The sequence below is a fragment of the Mustelus asterias genome, chromosome 30 (assembly GCF_964213995.1).
Source record: "Mustelus asterias chromosome 30, sMusAst1.hap1.1, whole genome shotgun sequence".
Classification (NCBI taxonomy): domain Eukaryota; kingdom Metazoa; phylum Chordata; class Chondrichthyes; order Carcharhiniformes; family Triakidae; genus Mustelus; species Mustelus asterias.
The window spans coordinates 20,406,256-20,430,395 of NC_135830.1; the positions used below are offsets into that span (position 1 = coordinate 20,406,256).

Genomic DNA, 24,140 nt, shown 5'->3' on the forward strand with positions numbered 1-24,140 from the left:
GAGTTTGGAGGTGAGTTTTGTGGGATTCGTGGTATTGAAGGCTGAGCTGGAGTCAAAACGAGCCCTAATTCATCAGTGGAATTACCTCGGAGTGAAGCATCCTTTCCTCTCATTGCAGTGGTGGGGGTGCAGAGGAGATTCACCAGGGTGCTGCCTGGGATCGAACATTGAAGTTATGAAGAGAGGTTGGGTAGGCTTGGGTTGTTTTCGTTGGAGCAGAGAAGACTGAGGGGTGCCCTGATCGAGGTGGACAAGATTGTGAGGGGCACGAACAGGGTGGATAGGGAGCAGCTGTTCCCCTTAGTTGAAGGGTCAGTTACGAGGGGACATCAGTTCAAGGTGAAGGGCGGGAGATTTAGGGGGGGATGTGAGGAAAAACCTTTTTACCCAGAGGGTGGTAACTGTCTGGAACGCACTGCCTGGGAGGGGGGGTGGGATGAGCACTTGACACGTCATCACATTCAGGGCTATGGGCCAAGTGCTGGCAAGTGGGATTAGCTGGGCAGGTCAGGGCCTTTCAAAGAACAATACAGCACAGGAACAGGCCCTTCGGCCCTCCAAGCCCGCGCCGCTCCCTGGTCCAAACGAGACCATTCTTTTGTATCCCTCCATTCCCACTCCGTTCATGTGGCTGTCTAGATAAGTCTTAAACGTTCCCAGTGTGTCCGCCTCCACCACCTTGCCCGGCAGCGCATTCCAGGCCCCCACCACCCTCTGTGTAAAATACGTCCTTGTTAAACCTCCCCCCACCCTCACCTTGAACCTATGACCCCTCGTGAACGTCACCACCGACCTGGGAAAAAGCTTCCCACCGTTCACCCTATCTATGCCTTTCATAATTTTATACACCTCTATTAGGTCACCCCTCATCCTCCGTCTTTCCAGTGAGAACAACCCCAGTTTACCCAATCTCTCCTCATAACTAAGCCCCTCCATACCAGGCAACATCCTGGTAAACCTCCTCTGCACTCTCTCTAAAGCCTCCATGTCCTTCTGGTAGTGTGGCGCCCAGAACTGGACGCAGTTCCAACGTTCTATACAACCGCAACATCAGACCCCAACTTTTATACTCTATGCCCCGTCCTATAAAGGCAAGCATGCCATATGCCTTCTTCACCACCTTCTCCACCTGTGACGTCACCTTCAAGGATCTGTGGACTTGCACACCCAGGTCCCTCTGCGTATCTACACCCTTTATGGTTCTGCCATTTATCGTACAGCTCCTCCCTACATTATTTCCACCAAAATGCATCACTTCGCATTCATCTGGATTGAACTCATCTGCCATTTCTTTGCCTAAATTTCCAGCCTATCTATATCCTTCTGTAGCCTCTGACAATGTTCCTCACTATCTGCAAGTCCTGCCAATTTTCGTGTCGTCCGCAAACTTACTGATCACCCCAGTTACACCTTCTTCCAGATCGTTTATATAAATCACAAACAGCAGAGGTCCCAATACAGAGCCCTGCGGAACACCACTAGTCACAGGCATCCAGCCGGAAAAAGACCCGTCCACTACCACCCTCTGTCTTCTGTGGCCAAGCCAGTTCTCCACCCATCTAGCCACCTCCCCCTTTATCCCATGAGATCCATTTCATGTGTCGGAGCGGACTTGATGGGCCGAAGGGCCTCTTCTGCACTGTTGGATTCTCCAATTCTGTGATTCCGAGATAGAAAAATTGTTCGGGGTCTTGGCCTGGCTCCTTGATTTATCTTTGGGATTCTGGTCCCAAGTGTCTTCTGAAAATCGTAAAGTACATCCACCGGCTCCCCGCTGTCCACAGCGCATGCGACTCCTTCAAAGAACTCCAATAAATTGCTTCAATTGGTTCACACTGCAGCCCCACACAGCGCCAGGGACCCGGATTTAATCCAGGCCTCGGGGTCACTGTCTGTGTGGAGTTTGCACATTCGCTCCGTGTCTGCGTGCTTTCCTTCCGGTTGCTCTGGTTTCCTCCCACAGTCCTTAGTGTCCAAAGATGTGCAGGTTAGGTGGATTGGCCATGCTAAATTGTCCCTTAGTGTCCAAAGATGTGCAGGTTAGGTGGATTGACCATGCTAACTTGTCCCTTAGTGTCCAAAGATGTGCAGGTTGGGTGGATTGGCCATGCTAAATTGTCCCTTAGTGGCCAAAGATGTGCAGGTTAGGTGGATTGGCCATGCTAAATTGTCCCTTAGTGTCCAAAGATGTGCAGGTTAGGTGGATTGGCCATGCTAAATTGTCCCTCAGTGTCCAAAGATGGGTAGGTTAGGTGGATTGGCCATGCTAAATTGTCCCTTGGTGTCCAAAGATGTGCAGGTTAGGTGGATTGGCCGTGCTAAATTGCCCCTTAGTAGCCTAAGATGTGCAGGTTAGGTGGATTGGCCGTGCTAAATTGTCCAAAGATATGCAGGTTAGGTGGATTGGCCGTGCTAAATTGTCCAAAGATATGCAGGTTAGGTGGATTGGCCGTGCTAAATTGCCCCTTAGTGTCCAAAGATGTGCAGGTTAGGTGGATTGGCCGTGCTAAATTGTCCCTTAGTATCCAAAGATGTATGGGTTATGTGGATTGGCCATGCTAAATTGTCCCTTAGTGTCCAAAGATGTATGGGTTATGTGGATTGGCCATGCTAAATTGTCCCTTAGTGTCCAAAGATGTGCAGGTTAGGTGGATTGGCCATGCTAAATTGTCCCTTAGTGTCCAAAGATGTGCAGGTTAGGTGGATTGGCCGTGCTAAATTGCCCCTTAGTAGCCTAAGATGTGCAGGTTAGGTGGATTGGCCATGATAAACTGCCCCTTAGTGTCCAAAGATGTGCAGGTTAGGTGGATTGGCCATGCTAACTTGTCCCTTAGTGTCCAAAGATGTGCAGGTTAGGTGGATTGGCCGTGCTAAATTGCCCCTTAGTAGCCTAAGATGTGCAGGTTAGGTGGATTGGCCATGATAAACTGCCCCTTAGTGTCCAAAGATGTGCAGGTTAGGTGGATTGGCCGTGCTAAATTGCCCCTTAGTGTCCAAAGATGTGCAGGTTAGGTGGATTGGCCGTGCTAAATTGTCCCTTAGTATCCAAAGATGTATGGGTTATGTGGATTGGCCATGCTAAATTGTCCCTTAGTGTCCAAAGATGTATGGGTTATGTGGATTGGCCATGCTAAATTGTCCCTTAGTGTCCAAAGATGTGCAGGTTAGGTGGATTGGCCATGCTAAATTGTCCCTTAGTGTCCAAAGATGTGCAGGTTAGGTGGATTGGCCGTGCTAAATTGCCCCTTAGTAGCCTAAGATGTGCAGGTTAGGTGGATTGGCCATGATAAACTGCCCCTTAGTGTCCAAAGATGTGCAGGTTAGGTGGATTGGCCATGCTAACTTGTCCCTTAGTGTCCAAAGATGTGCAGGTTAGGTGGATTGGCCATGCTAACCTGTCCCTTAGTGTCCAAAGATGTACGGGTTAGGTGGATTGGCCATGCTAAATTGTCCCTTAGTGTCCAAAGATGTACGGGTTAGGTGGATTGGCCATGCTAAATTGTCCCTTAGTGTCCAAAGATGTACGGGTTAGGTGGATTGGCCATGCTAAATTGTCCCTTAGTGTCCAAAGATGTGCAGGTTAGGTGGATTGGCCATGCTAAATTGTCCCTTAGTGTCCAAAGATGTGCAGGTTAGGTGGATTGGCCATGCTAAATTGCCCCTTAGTGTCAGGGGGATTATCATAGAAACCCCTACAGTACAGAAGGGGGCCATTTGGCCCATCGAGTCTGCACGGACCACCCAGGCCCAAGACCCGTAACCCCACATATTTACCCTGCTAGTCCCCCTGACACTGAGGGGCAATTTTCCAGGTAAATACATGGGTGTTATGGGGATAGGGCCAGGGTGGGATTGTTGTCGGTGCAGGCTCGATGGGCCAAATGGCCTCCTTCTGCACTGTAGGGATTCTATGTTGACCTACAGCTCAACAAACATATGTATTTTAAAAAGTCAGCCGCATTCTTTTGAATACTTCTCTTTTCTCCCAGACAACCAGAAGCTCCCCTTCATGGCAATGCTGCGTAACCTGCGCAACCTGATTGCGGCCGGAATCAGCAGCCAGCACCACAAGCGGATCTTGGACAGGTTGACGGACAAGGTGAGCTCCAGCAGTGGCCTGAGGAGCGCCCCCCCCTCCCCCCTCCTGCTCGTGTGACAGCAGAGAGTCTGGGGTTTACATCCTGTTCCCTTCCTGGGTTCCCCACCCCCCCCAACGCTCCAGCCCGCTGAGGGCGATACGGGCTTTCCCCGATCGCTGAACTTCCCGTGTGGCGCTCGGGAGGGAAATGAGGACTGCTTGTGTGTGTGGGTGGAGGAGAGGTGTTGGGATCTTGTCCTCCAATCGTCCCACTCCTGTTTATCAGAAATGGGGTTGAGGAGGGAGACCGGAGAAAAGGTGGGATCTCTCTCTCTCCGAAGGACAAGTATATTGGTGGTTGCTAACTATATTTAAAGTGTGTTTTAAGTCTGTAAGAGAAACGTTGCTCAATTGGAACTGAAATAGTGATAAATTGGGAATTGAGAGTCGGTTCTTTTCGTGTCTTTTCAAGTCGGTTCTTTTCAGGGCGGCACGGTGGCACAGTGGGTTAGCACTGCTGCTTCACAGCTCCAGGGACCCAGGTTCGATTCCCGGCTCGGGTCACTGTCTGTGTGGAGTTTGCACATTCTCCTCGTGTCTGCGTGGGTTTCCTCCGGGTGCTCCGGTTTCCTCCCACAGTCCAAAGATGTGCGGGTTAGGTTGATTGGCCAGGTTAAAAATTGCCCCTTAGTGTCCTGGGGATGTGTAGGTTAGAGGGATTAGCGGGTAAAATATGTAGGGGTATGGGGGTAGGGCCTGGGTGGGATTGTGGTCGGTGCAGACTCGATGGGCCGAATGGCCTCTTTCTGTGCTGTAGGGTTTCTAAGATTCTATGTTTAAAGATTGCTTAACTGTGACGAGTAAACTGTTTCATTTTGTTTGAGTTATGCTTAAACAGTGTGACGAATAATGCTTGTTTTGTTAAAAGATCCCCAATTCTGGGCGGCACGGTGGCACAGTGGTTAGCTCTGCTGCCTCACATCACCAGGGACCCGGGTTCAATTCCCGGCTCGGGTCGCTGTCTGTGCGGAGTCTGCACGTTCTCTCCCCCCCCCCCCCCCCCCCCCCGTGTTGGGAGTGGGGGTGGGGGAAAGTGGTGGGATGATCTCCGGGATGAGTCCGTTGCCTCACTCCCCTCCCCTCCTCCTCCTCTCTGTGCCCACAGAACTCCGTGATCCGCAGCCGTCAATTCCCGTTCCGATTCCTCGCCGCCTATAAGGTTCTCGCTGAGTTGCAGGAGAGGCTGGATCAGAAAGGTGAGTGGGGAAGGGGGAGGTGGGTGAGGGGGGCGGAGGGTGTCGGAAGGGTTGGGGGGAGGGGAGGGTGTCGGAAAGGTGGGTGAGGGGGGGGGAGGGTGTCGGAAAGGTGGGTGAGGGGGGGGGGGAGGGTGTCGGATGGGTGGGGGGATGGGGGGGGCGGAGGGTGTCGGAAGGGTTGGGGGGGAGGGGAGGGTGTCGGAGGGGTGGGTGAGGGGGCGGAGGGTGTCGGAAAGGTGGGTGAGGGGGCGGAGGGTGTCGGAAGGGTGGGGGGGTCAGGGTGGGTGAGGGGGGGCAGAGGGTATCGGGTGGGGGGGGGGTGGAGGGTGTCGGATAGGTGGAGGGGGTGGGGAGTCGGAAGGGTGAGGGGGGTGCAGAGGGTGTCAGAAGGGTGGGTGAGGGGGGGGGGGCAGAGGGTGTCGGGTGGGGGGCGGGGACGGAGGGTGTCGGGTGGGGGACGGGACGGAGGGTGTCGGATGGGTGGGGGGATGGGGGGGGCGGAGGGGAAGGTGGCAGGGTGAGTGTGTGGTGAGGAGGAGGGTGGGGGGATTGGGGGGGGCGGAGGGGAAGGTGGCAGGGTGAGTGTGTGGTGAGGAGGAGGGTGGGGGGATTGGGGGGGGCGGAGGGGAAGGTGGCAGGGTGAGTGTGTGGTGAGGAGGAGGGTGGGGGGATGGGGGGGGCGGAGGGGAAGGTGGCAGGGTGAGTGTGTGGTGAGGAGGAGGGTGGGGGGATGGGGGAGGGCGGAGGGGAAGGTGGCAGGGTGAGTGTGTGGTGAGGAGGAGGGTGGGGGGATGGGGGGGTGATGGGAGGAGCATGATTTGATTTAGTATTGTCACGTGTATTACTTGTTACGCGCTATACAGACGAAGCATACCGTTCATAGAGAAGGAAAGGAGCGGGTGCAGAATGTAGTGTTACAGTCATAGCTAGGGTGTAGAGAAAGATCAACTTAATGCGAGGTAGGTCCATTCAAAAGTCTGACGGCAGCAGCAGGGAAGAAGCTGTTCTTGAGTCGGTCGGTACGTGACCTCAGACTTTTGTATCTTTTTCCCGACGGAAGAAGGTGGAAGAGAGAATGTCCGGGGGTCCTTGATTATGCCGGCTGCTTTTCCGAGGCAGCGGGGAGTGTAGACAGAGTCAATGGATGGGAGGCTGGTCTGCGTGATGGACTGGGCTTCGTTCATGACCTTTTGTACTTCCTTGTGATCTTGGGCAGAGCAGGAGCCCATACCAAGCTGTGAAACATCTGGAAAGAATGCTTTCTATGGTGCATCTGTAAAAGTTGGTGAGAGTTGTAGCTGACATGCCAAATTTCCTTCGCCTCCTGCGAAAGTGGAGGAGTTGGTGGAGCTTTCTTAACTATTGTGTCGGCATGTGGGGGGAACTGGGTTAGTAAACTGTCCTTTTTTTTTCTCTATCTTTTGTGCGCTCCGGACAGATGAGCCCTTGCCGACGAAGGAGGCCCTTGTCCGAGAGGCCTTGAAGTCAACCCGTCTGCCACGGAGGCGCGGGTTGCTGCGTGGCCAGGCCTCGGTGCTGGCCGCCCAGAAACGTGTCCAGGGAATCACCTTAATCCACCAGTCTGTGAACAGGAAGCTGGTGCAGCTGAAGAAAAACAGGTAACACTCCGGAGTTGAGGGCGGGTGGTGGAGGGAGAGGGAAGGGTTGGTGATGGGGGTGGAGGTGTATGGTCCTAACTGTGTCAGCAGGGGGTTGCGGGCTTTAACAGAGGGGAAAAGACTTGGTTTGCACACCTGGATTCGAACTAACCAACAGCAGGTTTTATTGAGGAGCTGCTCTGCATTGGAAATCAACACTGAATGAAAACCAGCAGCCTGAGCATGCATCCTAATGACATGGAGACATAGAAACATGGAAGATAGGAGCAGGTGGAGGTCCTTCGAACCTGCTCCGCCATTCATTAAGATCATGGCTGATCATCCAACTCAATAGCCTAATCCTGCTTTCTCCCCATAACCTGTGACCCCATTCGCCCCAAGTGCTGTATCCAGCCGCCTCTTGAATACATTCAATGTTTTGGCATCAACTCCTTCCTGTGGTAATGAATTCCACACTCACCGGGTGAAGAAATGTCTCCTCATCTCCGTCCTAAATGGTCTACCCTGAATCCTCAGACTGTGACCCCTCATTCTGGACTCCCCCCACCATCGCGAATATCCTCTCTGCATCTATGCGATTCCCCCCCTCATTTGTCTGAACTCCAGCGAAAACAATCCTAACCCAGTCAATCTCTCCTCATACATCAGTCCCGCCATCCCCGGAATCGGCCTGGTAAACCTTCGCTGCACCCCCTCGAGAGCAAGAACATCCTTCCTCAGAAAAGGAGACTAAAACCGCACACAATATTCTAGGTGTGATACCAGAGATGGTAGGTTGATACCGGAGATGAGGGGTGTTGATTATGAGGAGAGACTGAGCAGATTGGGTTTGTACTCGTTGGAATTTAGAAGGCTGAGGGGGGATCTTATAGAGACCTATAAGATAATGAAGGGGCTGGATAGGGTAGAGGTGGAGAGATTCTTTCCACTTAGAAAGGAAGCTAGAACTAGAGGGCACAGCCTCAAAATAAAGGGGGGTCGGTTTAGGACAGAGTTGAGGAGGAACTTCTTCTCTCAGAGGGTGGTGAATCTCTGGAATTCTCTGCCCACTGAAGTGGTGGAGGCTACATTGTTGAATATGTTTAAGTCACGGATAGATGGATTCCTGATCCATAAGGGAATTAGGGGTTATAGGGATCAGGCGGGTAAGTGGAACTGATCCACTTCAGATCAGCCATGATCTTGTTGAATGGCGGGGCAGGCTCGAGGGGCTAGATGGCCTACTCCTGCTCCTATTTCTTACGTTCCTATGTTCATAGAATCATAGAACCCTACAGCACAGAAAGAGGCCATTCGGCCCATCGAGTCTGCACCGACCGCAATCCCACCCAGGCCCTACCCCATATCCCTACATATTTACCCACTAATCCCTCTAACCTACGCATCTCAGGACACTAAGGGGCAATTTTTAGCATGGCCAATCAACCTAACCCGCACATCTTTGGAGTGTGGGAGGAAACCGGAGCACCCGGAGGAAACCCACGCAGACACGAGGAGAACGCGCAAACTCCACACAGACAGTGACCCGAGCCGGGAATCGAACCCAGGTCCCTGGAGCTGTGAAGCAGCAGTGCTAACCACTGTGCCACCGTGCCGCCCATGTTCTTGTGTGGGGCCTCACCAAGGCCGTGTATAATTACAACAAGAACATCCCCGCTCCTGTACTCGCAACCTCTCGCCATGGAGGCCAACGTACCATTTGCCTTCCTTGCCATCACCACCAAATCATGTGATCAGCCCTGAAAGCAACTTTTAAATAGATTCCAGGGGTGGCCGCATTTCCCTTCCCCGGGAAGGGGGAGGGGGTTTGGGGGGCTGGTGGTAATGTTGAGATTACATTTGGTATGGAGCGTCACCCAGGACAGGAATGGCTCAGCTTGCATCCCACGACATATTCTGCGCTGAACGATGGCCGGGAGCAGCAGTTCCGGTTTCTATTGGCAACGGTTTGGCTCTGTGCATTCTGGGATAATCCAGGCCCGAAACCCCAGGGTATTTTATGATGTCGGCCTGGATCGTAAGTTTTGCACTTTGGCACGGCTAAGCATGAGACATGCAAATTCGTGAAGCGTGCCGTATTTTTTGGGTGGCACAGTGGGTCGGCACCGTTGCCTCATGGTGTCAGGGACCCGGGTTCGATTCCCGGCTCGGGTCACTGTCTGTGTGGAGTTTGCACATTCTCCTCGTGTCTGCGTGGGTTTTCTCCGGGTACTCCGGTTTCCTCCCACAGTCCAAAGATGTGCGGGTTAGGTTGATTGGCCGCGCTAAAATTGCCCCTTAGTGTCCTGAGATGTGTAGGTTAGAGGGATTAGTGGGTAAAATATGTAGGGATATGGGGGTAGGGCCTGGGCTGGATTGTGGTCGGTGCAGACTCGATGGGCCGAATGGCCTGTTTCTGCACTGTAGGGTTTCTATTTTTCTAAGAAATAGGAGCAGGAGTAGGCCATCTAGCCCCTCGAGCCTGCCCCGCCATTCAATAAGATCATGGCTGATCTGAAGTGGATCAGTTCCACTTACCCGCCTGATCCCCATAACCCCTAATTCCCTTACCGATCAGGAATCCATCCATCCGCGCTTTAAACATATTCAGCGAGGTAGCCTCCACCACCTCAGTGGGCAGAGAATTCCAGAGATTCGCCACCCTCTGAGAGAAGAAGTTCCTCCTCAACTCTGTCCTAAACTGACCCCCCTTTATTTTGAGGCTGTGCCCTCTAGTTCTAGCTTCCTTTCTAAGTGGAAAGAATCTCTCCACCTCTACCCTATCCAGCCCCTTCATTATCTTATAGGTCTCTATAAGATCCCCCCTCAGCCTTCTAAATTCCAACGAGTACAAACCCAATCTGCTCAGTCTCTCCTCATAATCAACACCCCTCATCTCCGGTATCAACCTGGTGAACCTTCTCTGCACTCCCTCCAAGGCCAATATATCCTTCCGCAAATAAGGGGACCAATACTGCACACAGTATTCCAGCTGCGGCCTCACCAATGCCCTGTACAGATGCAGCAAGACATCTCTGCTTTTATATTCTATCCCCCTTGCGATATAGGCCAACGTCCCATTTGCCTTCTTGATCACCTGTTGCACCTGCAGACTGGGTTTTTGCGTCTCATGCACAAGGACCCCCAGGTCCCTCTGCACAGCAGCATGTTGTAATTCTCCCCGTGTCTGCGTGGGTTTCCTCCCACAGTCCGAAAGACGTGCCGATTAGGTTGATTTCCATGCTAAATTGCCCCTGAGTGTCAGGGGGACTAGCTCGGGTAAATGCATGGGATTATGGGGATAGGACCCGGGTGGGATTGTGCAGACTCGATGGGCCGAATGGCCTCTTTCTGCATTGTAGGATTCTATGATTCTAAGATGTTTCACTCCAGGTAAGATTCAAATGACCCACGAGGGAGCTTTTATCAATTATTTAAAAATATAGTTAATATACAAGAAGTTTTAGAAGTTTAGAAGGGCGGCATGGAAGCACAGTGGTTAGCACTGCTGCTTCACAGCTCCAGGGTCCTGGGTTCGATTCCCGGCTCGGGTCACTGTCTGTGTGGAGTTTGCACATTCTCCTCGTGTCTGCGTGGGTTTCCTCCGGGTGCTCCGGTTTCCTCCCACAGTCCAAAGATGTGCGGGTTAGGTTGATTGGCCAGGTTAAAAAAATTTGCACCGTAGAGTCCTGGGATGCGTGGATTAGTGGGTAAAATATGTGGGGGTAGGGCCTGGGTGGGATTGTGGTCGGTGTAGACTCGATGGGCCGAATGGCCTCCTTCTGCACTGTAGGGTTTCTATGATTTCTATGATTTCTATGATTCATCGTCACAAGTCAGGCTTACATTAACACTGCAATGAAGTTACTGTGAAAATTCCCTCGTCGCCACTCTCTGGCGCCTATTCAGGTACACTGAGGGAGAATTTCGCACGCCTTTCAGACTGTGGGAGGAAACCGGAGCACCCGGAGGAAACCCACGCAGACACGAGGAGAACGCGCAAACTCCGCACAGACAGTGACCCGAGCCGGGAATCGAACCTGGGATGCTGGCGCTGTGAGGCAGCAGTGCTAACCACCGTGCCACCTGCTGGAGGGAAGGGTGCTGATTGGTTGTGTCCCATCCCTCCGATTGGCTAAGGTGTTGCCATGGAGAACCCACTGGGAACTACAGTCTCCTGATGATTAAGACATTTTTAAATTTATCATTGTCACATATATTGGGATACAGTGAAAAATATTGCGTCTCGCGGGCTATACAGACAAAGCATACCATTCATAGAGTACATAGGGAAGTAGGAAAAGGAGGGGGTGCAGAATGTAGCGTTACGGACAGGGTGAAGAGAAAAATCAACGTTATATATGATAGGACCAAGTCTGAAAAAGACGCAAGTGTTGAAGGGTGGCACAGTGGTTAACGCTGCTGCCTCTCAGCGCCAGGGAGCTGGGTTCGATTCCCGGCTCGGGTCACTGTCTGTGCGGAGTCTGCACGTTCTCCCCGTGTCTGCGCGGGTTTCCTCCGGGTGCTCCGGTTTCCTCCCACACAGTCTGAAAGACGTGCTGGTTAGGGTGGATTGGGCCGTGCTAAATTCTCCCTCAGCGTAACCCGAACAGGCGCCGGAGTGTGGCGACTGGGGGATTCTCACAGTGACTTCATTGCAAGGTCCCTGATGTTGTGATTTTGCGACAGAAAAACCCAAAACATGCTGATTCCAGTTGGTGAGAGTTTTGCGCTCAACCGCGAAACAATTTGGGAGAGTTATTCATCCAAGATGAGGGGGAGGGCAAAGAACAAAGAACAGTACAGCACAGGAAACAGGCCCTTCGGCCCTCCAAGCCTGTGCCGCTCCTTGGTCCAACTAGACCAATCGTTTGTATCCCTCCATTCCCAGGCTGCTCATGTGACTATCCAGGTAAGTCTTAAACGATGTCAGCGTGCCTGCCTCCACCACCCTACTTGGCAGCGCATTCCAGGCCCCCACCACCCTCTGTGTAAAAAACGTCCCTCTGATGTCTGAGTTACACTTCGCTCCTCTCAGCTTGAGCCCGTGACCCCTCGTGATCGTCACCTCCGACCTGGGAAAAAGCTTCCCACTGTTCACCCTATCTATCCCCTTCATAATCTTGTATACCTCTATTAGATCTCCCCTCATTCTCCGTCTCTCCAAGGAGAACAACCCCAGTCTACCCAATCTCTCCTCATAGCTAAGACCCTCCATACCAGGCAACATCCTGGTAAACCTTCTCTGCACTCTCTCCAATGCCTCCACGTCCTTCTGGTAGTGCGGCGACCAGAACTGGACGCAGTACTCCAAATGTGGCCTAACCAGCGTTCTATACAGCTGCATCATCAGACTCCAGCTTTTATACTCTATACCCCGTCCTATAAAGGCAAGCATACCATATGCCTTCTTCACCACCTTCTCCACCTGTGTTGCCACCTTCAAGGATTTGTGGACTTGCACACCTAGATCCCTCTGTGTTTCTATACTCCTGATGACTCTGCCATTTATTGTATAACTCCTCCCTCCATTATTTCTTCCAAAATGCATCACTTCACATTTATCCGGATTGAACTCCATCTGCCACCTCTCCGCCCAATTTTCCAGCCTATCTATATCCTGCTGTATTGCCCGACAATGCTCTTCGCTATCCGCAAGTCCAGCCATCTTCGTGTCATGCGCAAACTTGCTGATTACACCAGTTACACCTTCTTCCAAATCATTTATATATATCACAAATAGCAGAGGTCCCAGTACAGAGCCCTGCGGAACACCACTGGTCACAGACCTCCAGCCGGAAAAAGACCCTTCGACCACTACCCTCTGTCTCCTGTGGCCAAGCCAGTTCTCCACCCATCTAGCCACTTCTCCTTGTATCCCATGAGCCTTAACCTTCTTAACCAACCTGCCATGTGGGACTTTGTCAAATGCCTTACTGAAATCCATATAGACGACATCCACGGCCCTTCCTTCATCAACCGTTTTTGTCACTTCCTCAAAAAACTCCACCAAATTTGTAAGGCACGACCTCCCTCTTACAAAACCATGCTGTCTGTCACTAATGAGATTGTTCCGCTCTAAATGCGCATACATCCTGTCTCTAAGAATCCTCTCCAACAACTTCCCTACCACGGACATCAAACTCACCGGCCTATAATTTCCTGGGTTATCCCTGCTACCCTTCTTAAACAACGGGACCACATTCGCTATCCTCCAATCATGTTATATTGAAGGAGGGATTTGGATTTGGAATACGGTTCCTGATAGTTGGAAGATATATTTGTCGCCGTGAAAGGTTAAGTGGTTTAACGCTTGGCAGGGGGAATGGGAGGGGCCCGATTTAATTGGCCAAGGAGCCGGCTCGACGGGCCAAAGGGCCTCCTCCTCCTCCTCTTGCTCAATTTCCCTCCACGTTTCCTCTGCTGACAGGGACGTGCGTTACGACGAGGATCTTCTGGAGCGGTACCGTGCGGCCCTAACCGCGGCGGTCGAGATATCGGCCTCACACAATGTCCCCCCTCTGCCCGGCCACACCGTCATCCTCTGCTCCGTGGATCACAACATGTGCGGACCCTGCGTCAGCGCCAAAGGTCTACATGTTCCCGTCAGCAAGGCCGAGGATGAAGACCATGGCAAGGCCAAGAGTCCGCAGGTAAGGTGGTGGTGGTGGGGGGGCAGGGGGGGGGTTGCGGGTGCTCGTGGGGAGGGGTGATGCTGGGCGAGCGCCATCTTTGCTTTATCCTTTCATGGCGATATTGGCATCCCTGGCAGGGTCCCTGTGTTTGTGGCACGCCCCTAATTGCCCCTTGAATTGAGCGACCCGTTTCAGAGAGGGGCAGTTAGAGTCATAGAGGTTTTTAGCATGGAAACAGGCCCTTCGGCCCAACTTGTCCATGCCGCCCCTTTTTTTTTAAACCACTAAGCTAATCCCAATTGCCCGCATTTGGCCCATATCCCTCTATACCCATCTTACCCATGTAACTGTCTAAACGCTTTTTAAAAGACAAAATCGTACCCGCCTCTACTACTACCTCTGGCAGCTTGTTCCAGACACTCACCACCCTCTGCGTGAAAAAAATGCCCCTCTGAACATAAGAACATAGGCCATCTGGCTCCTCGAGCCTGCTCTGCCCTTCAATAAGATCTTTTCCTGGACCCAGCTCCACTTACCCGCCCACTCACCATAACCCTTAAGTCCTTTCCTGTTCAAAAATGTATCTATCCTTGCCTTATAAACATTCAATGAGGGAGCCTCCACTGCTTCACTGGGCAGGGAATTCCTCAGATTCACAACCCTTTGGGTGAAGAAGTTCCTCCTCAACTCAGTCCTAAATCTGCTTCCCCTTATTTTGAGGCCATGCCCCCCAGTTCTAGTTTCACCCGCCAGTGGAAACAACTTCCCTGCTTCTATCTTATCTATTCCCTTCATAATCTTTTACATGTTTCTATAAGATCTCCCCTCATTCTTCTGAATTCCAATGAGTATAGCCCCAGTCTACTCAGTCTCTCCTCATAAGCCAACCCTCTCAACTCTGGAATCAACCTGGTGAATCTCCTCTGCACCCCCTCCAGTGCCAGTATATCCTTCCTCAGGTAAGGAGACCAAAACTGTACACAGTACTCCAGGTGTGGCCTCACCAGCACCTTATACAGCTGCAACATAACCTCGCTGTTTTTAAACTCCATCCCTTTAGCAATGAAGGACAAAATTCCATTTGCCTTCTTAATTACCTGCTGCACCTGCAAACCAACTCCTTGTGATTCCTGCACAAGGACACCCAGGTCCCTCTGCACAGCAGCATGCTGCAATGTTTTACCATTTAAATAATAGTCTGGACCTTTTTGTATCTCTCCCTTCTCGCCCTCTAGTTTTAGACTCCCCTACCTTTGGGAAAAGATATTGACTATCGAGCTGATCTATGCCCCTCATTATTTTATAGATCTCTATAAGATCACCCCTCAGCCTCCTACACTCCAGAGAAAAAAGTCCCAGTCTATCCAGCCTCTCCTTATAACTCAAACCATCAAGTCCCGATAGCATCCTAGTAAATCTTTTCTGCACTCTTTCGAGTTTAATAATATCCTTTCTATAATAGGGTGACCAGACTGGACACGGCATTCCAAGTGTGGCCTTACCAATGTCTTGTACAACTTCAACAAGACGTCAAAACTCCTGTATTCAATGTTCTGACCGATGAAACCAAGCATGCTGAATGTCTTCTTCACCACTCTGTCCACCTGTGACTCCACTTTCAAGGAGCTATGAACATGTACCCCGAGATCTCTTTGTTCTGTAACTCTCCCCAACACCCTACCATTAACTGAGTAAGTCCTGCCCTGGTTCGATCTACCAAAATGCATCACCTTGCATTGCGATTCAGTTGAGATTCGACCACATTGTCGTGGTCAGAAGTCCCATGTAGGCCAAATCAGCAAAGAACAATACAGCACAGGAACAGGCCCTTCGGCCCTCCAAGCCCGCGCCGCTCCCTGGTCCAAACTAGACCATTCTTTTGTATCCCTCCATTCCCACTCCGTTCATGTGGCTATCTAGATAAGTCTTAAACGTTCCCAGTGTGTCCGCCTCCACCACCTTGCCCGGCAGCGCATTCCAGGCCCCCACCACCCTCTGTGTAAAATACGTCCTTCTGATATCCGTGTTAAACCGCCCCCCCTTCACCTTGAACCTATGACCCCTCGTGAACGTCACCTCCAACCTGGGAAAAAGCTTCCCACTGTTCACCCTATCTATGCCCTTCATAATTTTATACACCTCTATGAGGTCACCCCTCATTCTCTGTCTTTCCAGTGAGAACAACCCCAGTTTACCCAATCTCTCCTCGTAACTAAGCCCTTCCATACCAGGCAACATCCTGGTAAACCTCCTCTGCACTCTCTCTAAAGTCTCCACATCCTTCTGGTAGTGTGGTGACCAGAACTGGACGCAGTATTCCAAATGCGGCCGAACCAACGTTCTATACAACTGCAACATCAGACCCCAACTTTTATACTCTATGTCCCGTCCTATAAAGGCAAGCATGCCATATGCCTTATTCACTACCTTCTCCACCTGTGACATCACCTTCAAGGATCTGTGGACTTGCACACCCAGGTCCCTCTGCGTATCTACACCCTTTATGGTTCTGCCATTTATCGTATAGCTCCTCCCTACATTATTTCTACCAAAATGCATCACTTCGCATTCATCTGGATTGAACTCCATCTGCCATTTCTTTGCCTAAATTTCCAGCCTATCTATATCCTTCTGTAGCCTCTGACAATGTTCCTCACGATCTGCAAATCCAGCCATTTTTGTGTCGTCCGCAAACTTACTGATCACCCCAGTTACACCTTCTTCCAGATCGTTTATATAAATCACAAACAGCAGAGGTCCCAATACAGAGCCCTGCAGAACACCACTAGTCACAGGCATCCAGCCGGAAAAAGACCTTCCACAACCACCCTCTGTCTTCTGTGACCAAGCCAGTTCTCCACCCATCTAGCCATGAAATCCAACCTTTTGCACCAACCTACCATGAGGGACTTTGTCAAACGCTTTACTAAAGTCCATATAGACGACATCCACGGCCCTTCCCTCGTCAACCATTCTAGTCACTTCTTCAAAAACCTCCACCAGGTTAGTGAGGCATGACCTCCCTCTCACAAAACCATGCTGACTATCGTTAATGAGTTTATTCCTTTCTAAATGTGCATACATCCTATCTCTAAGAATCCTCTCCAACAACTTCCCTACCACGGACGTCAAGCTCACCGGCCTATAATTACCCGGGTTATCCTTCCTACCCTTCTTAAATAACTGGACCACATTCGCTATCCTCCAATCCTCTGGGACCTCACCTGAGTCCAGTGACGAGACAAAGATTTGCGTCAGAGGCCCAGCGATTTCATCTCTCATCTATCTCCCTGAGCAGCCTGGGATAAATTCCATCAGGCCCTGGGGATTTGTCAGTCTTAATATTCCCTAAAAAAACTAAGACTTCCTCCCTTGTAATGGAGATTTTCTCTAACGGGTCAACACTCCCCTCCGAGACACTCACAGTCAACACATCCCTCTCCTTTGTGATAACCGACGTAAAGTATTCATTTAGGATCTCCCCTACTTTGGGCGCGAAGCATAATTCCCCACTTTTGTCCCTGAGAGGTCCGATTTTTTTCCTTGACAACATTTTTGTTCCTAATGTATGAATAAAATGCCTTGGGATTCTCCTTAATCCTGTCTGCCAAGGACATTTCGTGACCCCTTTTTGCCCTTCTAATTCCCCGTTTGAGTTTTTTCCTACTTTCTTTGTATTCCTCCAGAGCTCCCTCCGTTTTTAGCTGCCTGGACCTAACATACACCTCTCTATGTTTCCCTTTCCCCGAGACGAGGGCATTAGTGAACCAGATGAGGTGTTCTCAACGTTTCCTTGGAGAAGGGGCTGAATGGGGCCTCCTCCTGTTCCCTGTGTAACAGGCTGGAGAAGGGGCTGAATGGGGCCTCCTCCTGTTCCTGTGTAACAGGCTGGAGAAGGGGCTGAATGGGGCCTCCTCCTGTTTCCTGTGTAACAGGCTGGAGAAGGGGCTGAATGGGGCCTCCTCCTGTTCCTGTGTAACAGGCTGGAGAAGGGGCTGAATGGGGCCTCCTCCTGTTCCTGTGTAACAGGCTAGAGAAGGGGCTGAATGGGGCCTCCTCCTGTTCCTGTGTAACAGGCTGGAGAAGGAGCTGAATGGCCTCCTCCTGTTCCCTGTGTAACAGGCTGGAGAAGGGGCTGAATGGGGCCTCCTCCTGTTCCTGTGTAACAGGCTGGAGAAGGGGCTGAATAGGGCCTCCTCCTGTTCCTGTGTAACAGGCTGGAGAAGGGGCTGAATGGGGTTTCCTCCTGTTCCTGTCTAACAGGCTGGAGAAGGGGCTGAATGGCCTCCTCCTGTTCCCTGTGTAACAGGTTGGAGAAGGGGCTGAATGGGGCCTCCTCCTGTTCCTGTGTAACAGGCTGGAGAAGGGGCTGAATGGGGCCTCCTCCTGTTCCTGTGTAACAGGCTGGAGAAGGGGCTGAATGGGGCCTCCTCCTGATCCTGTGTAACAGGCTGGAGAAGGGGCTGAATGGGGCCTCCTTCTGATCCTGTGTAACAGGCTGGAGAAGGGGCTGAATGGGGCCTCCTCCTGTTCCCTGTGTAACAGGCTGGAGAAGTGGCTGAATGGGGCCTCCTCCTGTTCCTGTGTAACAGGCTGGAGAAGGGGCTGAATGGGGCCTCCTCCTGTTCCCTGTGTAACAGGCTGGAGAAGGGGCTGAATGGGGCCTCCTCCTGTTCCTGTGTAACAGGCTGGAGAAGGGGCTGAATGGGGCCTCCTCCTGTTTCCTGTGTAACAGGCTGGAGAAGGGGCTGAATGGGGCCTTCTCCTGTTCCTGTGTAACAGGCTGGAGAAGGGGCTGAATGGGGCCTCCTCCTGATCCTGTGTAACAGGCTGGAGAAGGGGCTGAATGGGGCCTCCTTCTGATCCTGTGGAACAGGCTGGAGAAGGGGCTGAATGGGGCCTCCTCCTGTTCCCTGTGTAACAGGCTGGAGAAGGGGCTGAATGGCCTCCTCCTGTTCCCTGTGTAACAGGCTGGAGAAGGGGCTGAATGGGGCCTCCTCCTGTTCCCTGTGTAACAGGCTGGAGAAGGGGCTGAATGGGGCCTCCTCCTGTTCCTGTGTAACAGGCTGGAGAAGGGGCTGAATGGGGCCTCCTCCTGTTCCCTGTGTAACAGGCTGGAGAAGGGGCTGAATGGGGCCTCCTCCTGTTCCTGTGTAACAGGCTGGAGAAGGGGCTGAATGGGGCCTCCTCCTGTTCCTGTGTAACAGGCTGGAGAAGGGGCTGAATGGGGCCTCCTCCTGTTCCTGTGTAACAGGCTGGAGAAGGGGCTGAATGGGGCCTCCTCCTGTTCCCTGTGTAACAGGCTGGAGAAGGGGCTGAATGGGGCCTCCTCCTGTTCCTGTGTAACAGGCTGGAGAAGGGGCTGAATGGGGCCTCCTCCTGTTCCCCGTGTAACAGGCTGGAGAAGGGGCTGAATGGGCCCTCCTCCTGTTCCTGTGTAACAGGCTGGAGAAGGGGCTGAATGGGGCCTCCTCCTGTTCCTGTGTAACAGGCTGGAGAAGGGGCTGAATGGGGCCTCCTCCTGTTCCCCGTGTAACAGGCTGGAGAAGGGGCTGAATGGGGCCTCCTCCTGTTCCCTGTGTAACAGGCTGGAGAAGGGGCTGAATGGGGCCTCCTCCTGTTCCTGTGTAACAGGCTGGAGAAGGGGCTGAATGGGGCCTCCTCCTGTTCCTGTGTAACAGGCTGGAGAAGGGGCTGAATGGGGCCTCCTCCTGTTCCCTGTGTAACAGGCTGGAGAAGGGGCTGAATGGGGCCTCCTCCTGTTCCTGTGTAACAGCCTGGAGAAGGGGCTGAATGGGGCCTCCTCCTGTTCCTGTGTAACAGGCTGGAGAAGGGGCTGAATGGGGCCTCCTCCTGTTTCCTGTGTAACAGGCTGGAGAAGGGGCTGAATGGGGCCTCCTCCTGTTCCTGTGTAACAGGCTGGAGAAGGGGCTGAATGGGGCCTCCTCCTGTTCCTGTGTAACAGGCTGGAGAAGGGGCTGAATGGGGCCTCCTCCTGTTCCTGTGTAACAGGCTGGAGAAGGGGCTGAATGGCCTCCTCCTGTTCCTGTGTAACAGGCTGGAGAAGGGGCTGAATGGGGCCTCCTCCTGTTCCTGTGTAACAGGCTGGAGAAGGGGCTGAATGGGGCCTCCTCCTGTTCCCTGTGTAACAGGCTGGAGAAGGGGCTGAATGGGGCCTCCTCCTGTTCCCTGGGTAACAGGCTGGAGAAGGGGCTGAATGGGGCCTCCTTGCACTCTCTCACTTAAATCTTGGTCTTCCTTTGTCCCCATGAATCCTCGGATGTTGCCGCTGCAGATGCTGGATGTGGCCATTCTGCTGGCACTGATGGTAAAGCATGTCAGCGAACACTCCCGCCTGATCCTCCACAACGACAGCACCTACCGCGAGGTGGCGATCAGCCCGGGATCCATACTGGGAAACGTGGATCGTGTGCTGCAGGAGGCGCAGGTAGGAGCCAGTGTCCAGCACGGACGGGTGGGTGGAAGCGGGAGAACTCCCCATCTTTTCTACCCCCCCCTGGAAACGCCCCCGTCTCCCTCCGTCGTCCCCCCCCCCCACTCCCGTCTCCCTCCGTCGTCCCCCCGCCTCCCGTCTCCCTCCGTCGTCTCCCTCCGTCGTCTCCCTCCGTCGTCCCCCTCCCGTCCCCCTCCCGTCCCCTCCCGTCCCCCTCCCGTCCCCCTCCCGTCCCCTCCCGTCCCCCTCCCGTCGTCCCCTCCCGTCGTCCCCTCCCGTCGTCCCCTCCCGTCGTCCCCTCCCGTCGTCCCCTCCCGTCGTCCCCTCCCGTCGTCCCCTCCCGTCGTCCCCTCCCGTCGTCCCCTCCCGTCGTCCCCTCCCGTCGTCCCCTCCCGTCGTCCCCTCCCGTCGTCCCCTCCCGTCGTCCCCTCCCGTCGTCCCCTCCCGTCGTCCCCTCCCGTCGTCCCCCCGTCGTCCCCTCCCGTCGTCCCCTCCCGTCGTCCCCTCCCGTCGTCCCCTCCCGTCGTCCCCTCCCGTCGTCCCCTCCCGTCGTCCCCTCCCGTCGTCCCCTCCCGTCGTCCCCTCCCGTCGTCCCCTCCCGTCGTCCCCTCCCGTCGTCCCCTCCCGTCGTCCCCTCCGTCGTCCCCTCCCGTCGTCCCCTCCCGTCGTCCCCTCCCGTCGTCCCCTCCCGTCGTCCCCTCCCGTCGTCCCCTCCCGTCGTCCCCTCCCGTCGTCCCCTCCCGTCGTCCCCTCCCGTCGTCCCCTCCCGTCGTCCCCTCCCGTCGTCCCCTCCCGTCGTCCCCTCCCGTCGTCCCCTCCCGTCGTCCCCTCCCGTCGTCCCCTCCCGTCGTCCCCTCCCGTCGTCCCCTCCCGTCGTCCCCTCCCGTCGTCCCCTCCCGTCGTCCCCTCCCGTCGTCCCCTCCCGTCGTCCCCTCCCGTCGTCCCTCCCGTCGTCCCCTCCCGTCGTCCCCTCCCGTCGTCCCCTCCCGTCGTCCCCTCCCGTCGTCCCCTCCCGTCGTCCCCTCCCGTCGTCCCCTCCCGTCGTCCCCTCCCGTCGTCCCCTCCCGTCGTCCCCTCCCGTCGTCCCCTCCCGTCGTCCCCTGTCGTCGTCCCTCCCGTCGTCCCCTCCCGTCCCGTCGTCCCCTCCCGTCGTCCCCTCCCGTCTCCCCTCCCGTCGTCTCCGCCCCCCGTCGTCCCCCTCCGTCGTCCCCTCCCGTCGTCCCCTCCCGTCGTCCCCTCCCGTCGTCCCCTCCCGTCGTCCCCTCCCGTCGTCCCCTCCCGTCGTCCCCTCCCGTCGTCCCCTCCCGTCGTCCCCTCCCGTCGTCCCCTCCCGTCGTCCCCTCCCGTCGTCCCCTCCCGTCGTCCCCTCCGTCGTCCCTCCCGTCGTCCCCTCCCGTCGTCCCCTCCCGTCGTCCCCTCCCGTCGTCCCCTCCCGTCGTCCCCTCCCGTCGTCCCCTCCCGTCGTCCCCTCCCGTCGTCCCCTCCCGTCGTCCCCTCCCGTCGTCCCCTCCCGTCGTCCCCTCCCGTCGTCCCCTCCCGTCGTCCCCTCCCGTCGTCCCCTCCCGTCGTCCCCTCCCGTCGTCCCCTCCCGTCGTCCCCTCCCGTCGTCCCCTCCCGTCGTCCCCTCCCGTCGTCCCCTCCCGTCGTCCCCTCCCGTCGTCCCCTCCCGTCGTCCCCTCCCGTCGTCCCCTCCCGTCGTCCCCTCCCGTCGTCCCCTCCCGTCGTCCCCTCCCGTCGTCCCCTCCCGTCGTCCCCTCCCGTCGTCCCCTCCCGTCGTCCCCTCCCGTCGTCCCCTCCCGTCGTCCCCTCCCGTCGTCCCCTCCCGTCGTCCCCTCCCGTCGTCCCCTCCCGTCGTCCCCTCCCGTCGTCCCCTCCCGTCGTCCCCTCCCGTCGTCCCCTCCCGTCGTCCCCTCCCGTCGTCCCCTCCCGTCGTCCCCTCCCGTCGTCCCCTCCCGTCGTCCCCTCCCGTCGTCCCCTCCCGTCGTCCCCTCCCGTCGTCCCCTCCCGTCGTCCCCTCCCGTCGTCCCCTCCCGTCGTCCCCTCCCGTCGTCCCCTCCCGTCGTCCCCTCCCGTCGTCCCCTCCCGTCGTCCCCTCCCGTCGTCCCCTCCCGTCGTCCCCTCCCGTCGTCCCCTCCCGTCGTCCCCTCCCGTCGTCCCTCCCGTCGTCCCCTCCCGTCGTCCCCTCCCGTCGTCCCCTCCCGTCGTCCCCTCCCGTCGTCCCCTCCCGTCGTCCCCTCCCGTCGTCCCCTCCCGTCGTCCCCTCCCGTCGTCCCCTCCCGTCGTCCCCTCCCGTCGTCCCCTCCCGTCGTCCCCTCCCGTCGTCCCCTCCCGTCGTCCCCTCCCGTCGTCCCCTCCCGTCGTCCCCTCCCGTCGTCCCCTCCCGTCGTCCCCTCCCGTCGTCCCCTCCCGTCGTCCCCTCCCGTCGTCCCCTCCCGTCGTCCCCTCCCGTCGTCCCCTCCCGTCGTCCCCTCCCGTCGTCCCCTCCCGTCGTCCCCTCCCGTCGTCCCCTCCCGTCGTCCCCTCCCGTCGTCCCCTCCCGTCGTCCCCTCCCGTCGTCCCCTCCCGTCGTCCCCTCCCGTCGTCCCCTCCCGTCGTCCCCTCCCGTCGTCCCCTCCCGTCGTCCCCTCCCGTCGTCCCCTCCCGTCGTCCCCTCCCGTCGTCCCCTCCCGTCGTCCCCTCCCGTCGTCCCCTCCCGTCGTCCCCTCCCGTCGTCCCCTCCCGTCGTCCCCTCCCGTCGTCCCCTCCCGTCGTCCCCTCCCGTCGTCCCCTCCCGTCGTCCCCTCCCGTCGTCCCCTCCCGTCGTCCCCTCCCGTCGTCCCCTCCCGTCGTCCCCTCCCGTCGTCCCCTCCCGTCGTCCCCTCCCGTCGTCCCCTCCCGTCGTCCCCTCCCGTCGTCCCCTCCCGTCGTCCCCTCCCGTCGTCCCCTCCCGTCGTCCCCTCCCGTCGTCCCCTCCCGTCGTCCCCTCCCGTCGTCCCCTCCCGTCGTCCCCTCCCGTCGTCCCCTCCCGTCGTCCCCTCCCGTCGTCCCCTCCCGTCGTCCCCTCCCGTCGTCCCCTCCCGTCGTCCCCTCCCGTCGTCCCCTCCCGTCGTCGTCCCCTCCCGTCGTCCCCTCCCGTCGTCCCCTCCCGTCGTCCCCTCCCGTCGTCCCCTCCCGTCGTCCCCTCCCGTCGTCCCCTCCCGTCGTCCCCTCCCGTCGTCCCCTCCCGTCGTCCCCTCCCGTCTCCCGTCGTCCCCTCCCGTCGTCCCCTCCCGTCGTCCCCTCCCGTCGTCCCCTCCCGTCGTCCCCTCCCGTCGTCCCCTCCCGTCGTCCCCTCCCGTCGTCCCCTCCCGTCGTCCCCTCCCGTCGTCCCCTCCCGTCGTCCCCTCCCGTCGTCCCCTCCCGTCGTCCCCTCCCGTCGTCCCCTCCCGTCGTCCCCTCCCGTCGTCCCCTCCCGTCGTCCCCTCCCGTCGTCCCCTCCCGTCGTCCCCTCCCGTCGTCCCCTCCCGTCGTCCCCTCCCGTCGTCCCCTCCCGTCGTCCCCTCCCGTCGTCCCCTCCCGTCGTCCCCTCCCGTCGTCCCCTCCCGTCGTCCCCTCCCGTCGTCCCCTCCCGTCGTCCCCTCCCGTCGTCCCCTCCCGTCGTCCCCTCCCGTCGTCCCCTCCGGCCTCCCGTCGTCCCCTCCCGTCGTCCCCTCCCGTCGTCCCCTCCCGTCGTCCCCTCCCGTCGTCCCCCTCCCGTCGTCCCCTCCCGTCGTCCCCTCCCGTCGTCCCCTCCCGTCGTCCCCTCCCGTCGTCCCCTCCCGTCGTCCCCTCCCGTCGTCCCCTCCCGTCGTCCCCTCCCGTCGTCCCCTCCCGTCGTCCCCTCCCGTCGTCCCCTCCCGTCGTCCCCTCCCGTCGTCCCCTCCCGTCGTCCCCTCCCGTCGTCCCCTCCCGTCGTCCCCTCCCGTCGTCCCCTCCCGTCGTCCCCTCCCGTCGTCCCCTCCCGTCGTCCCCTCCCGTCGTCCCCTCCCGTCGTCCCCTCCCGTCGTCCCCTCCCGTCGTCCCCTCCCGTCGTCCCCTCCCGTCGTCCCCTCCCGTCGTCCCCTCCCGTCGTCCCCTCCCGTCGTCCCCTCCCGTCGTCCCCTCCCGTCGTCCCCTCCCGTC

At 56.5% G+C, this 24,140-nt stretch overlaps 1 protein-coding gene across 1 annotated transcript in view; it reads left to right on the plus strand.

Moving 5' to 3' along the window:
* The window catches only part of LOC144480950 (telomerase protein component 1-like), a gene marked incomplete at its 3' end in the record, with an annotated part of 67,207 nt that extends 47,192 nt beyond the window's left edge, over positions 1 to 20,015 (plus strand). Inside the window, exons 9-13 of the mRNA XM_078200566.1 lie at positions 3,990 to 4,099; positions 5,244 to 5,334; positions 6,773 to 6,953; positions 13,363 to 13,585; positions 19,863 to 20,015. Coding sequence (XP_078056692.1) covers positions 3,990 to 4,099; positions 5,244 to 5,334; positions 6,773 to 6,953; positions 13,363 to 13,585; positions 19,863 to 20,015 — 758 coding nt within the window. The remainder of the gene's footprint in view (positions 1 to 3,989; positions 4,100 to 5,243; positions 5,335 to 6,772; positions 6,954 to 13,362; positions 13,586 to 19,862) is intronic.
* Between the last annotated feature and the right edge of the window lie 4,125 nt (positions 20,016 to 24,140).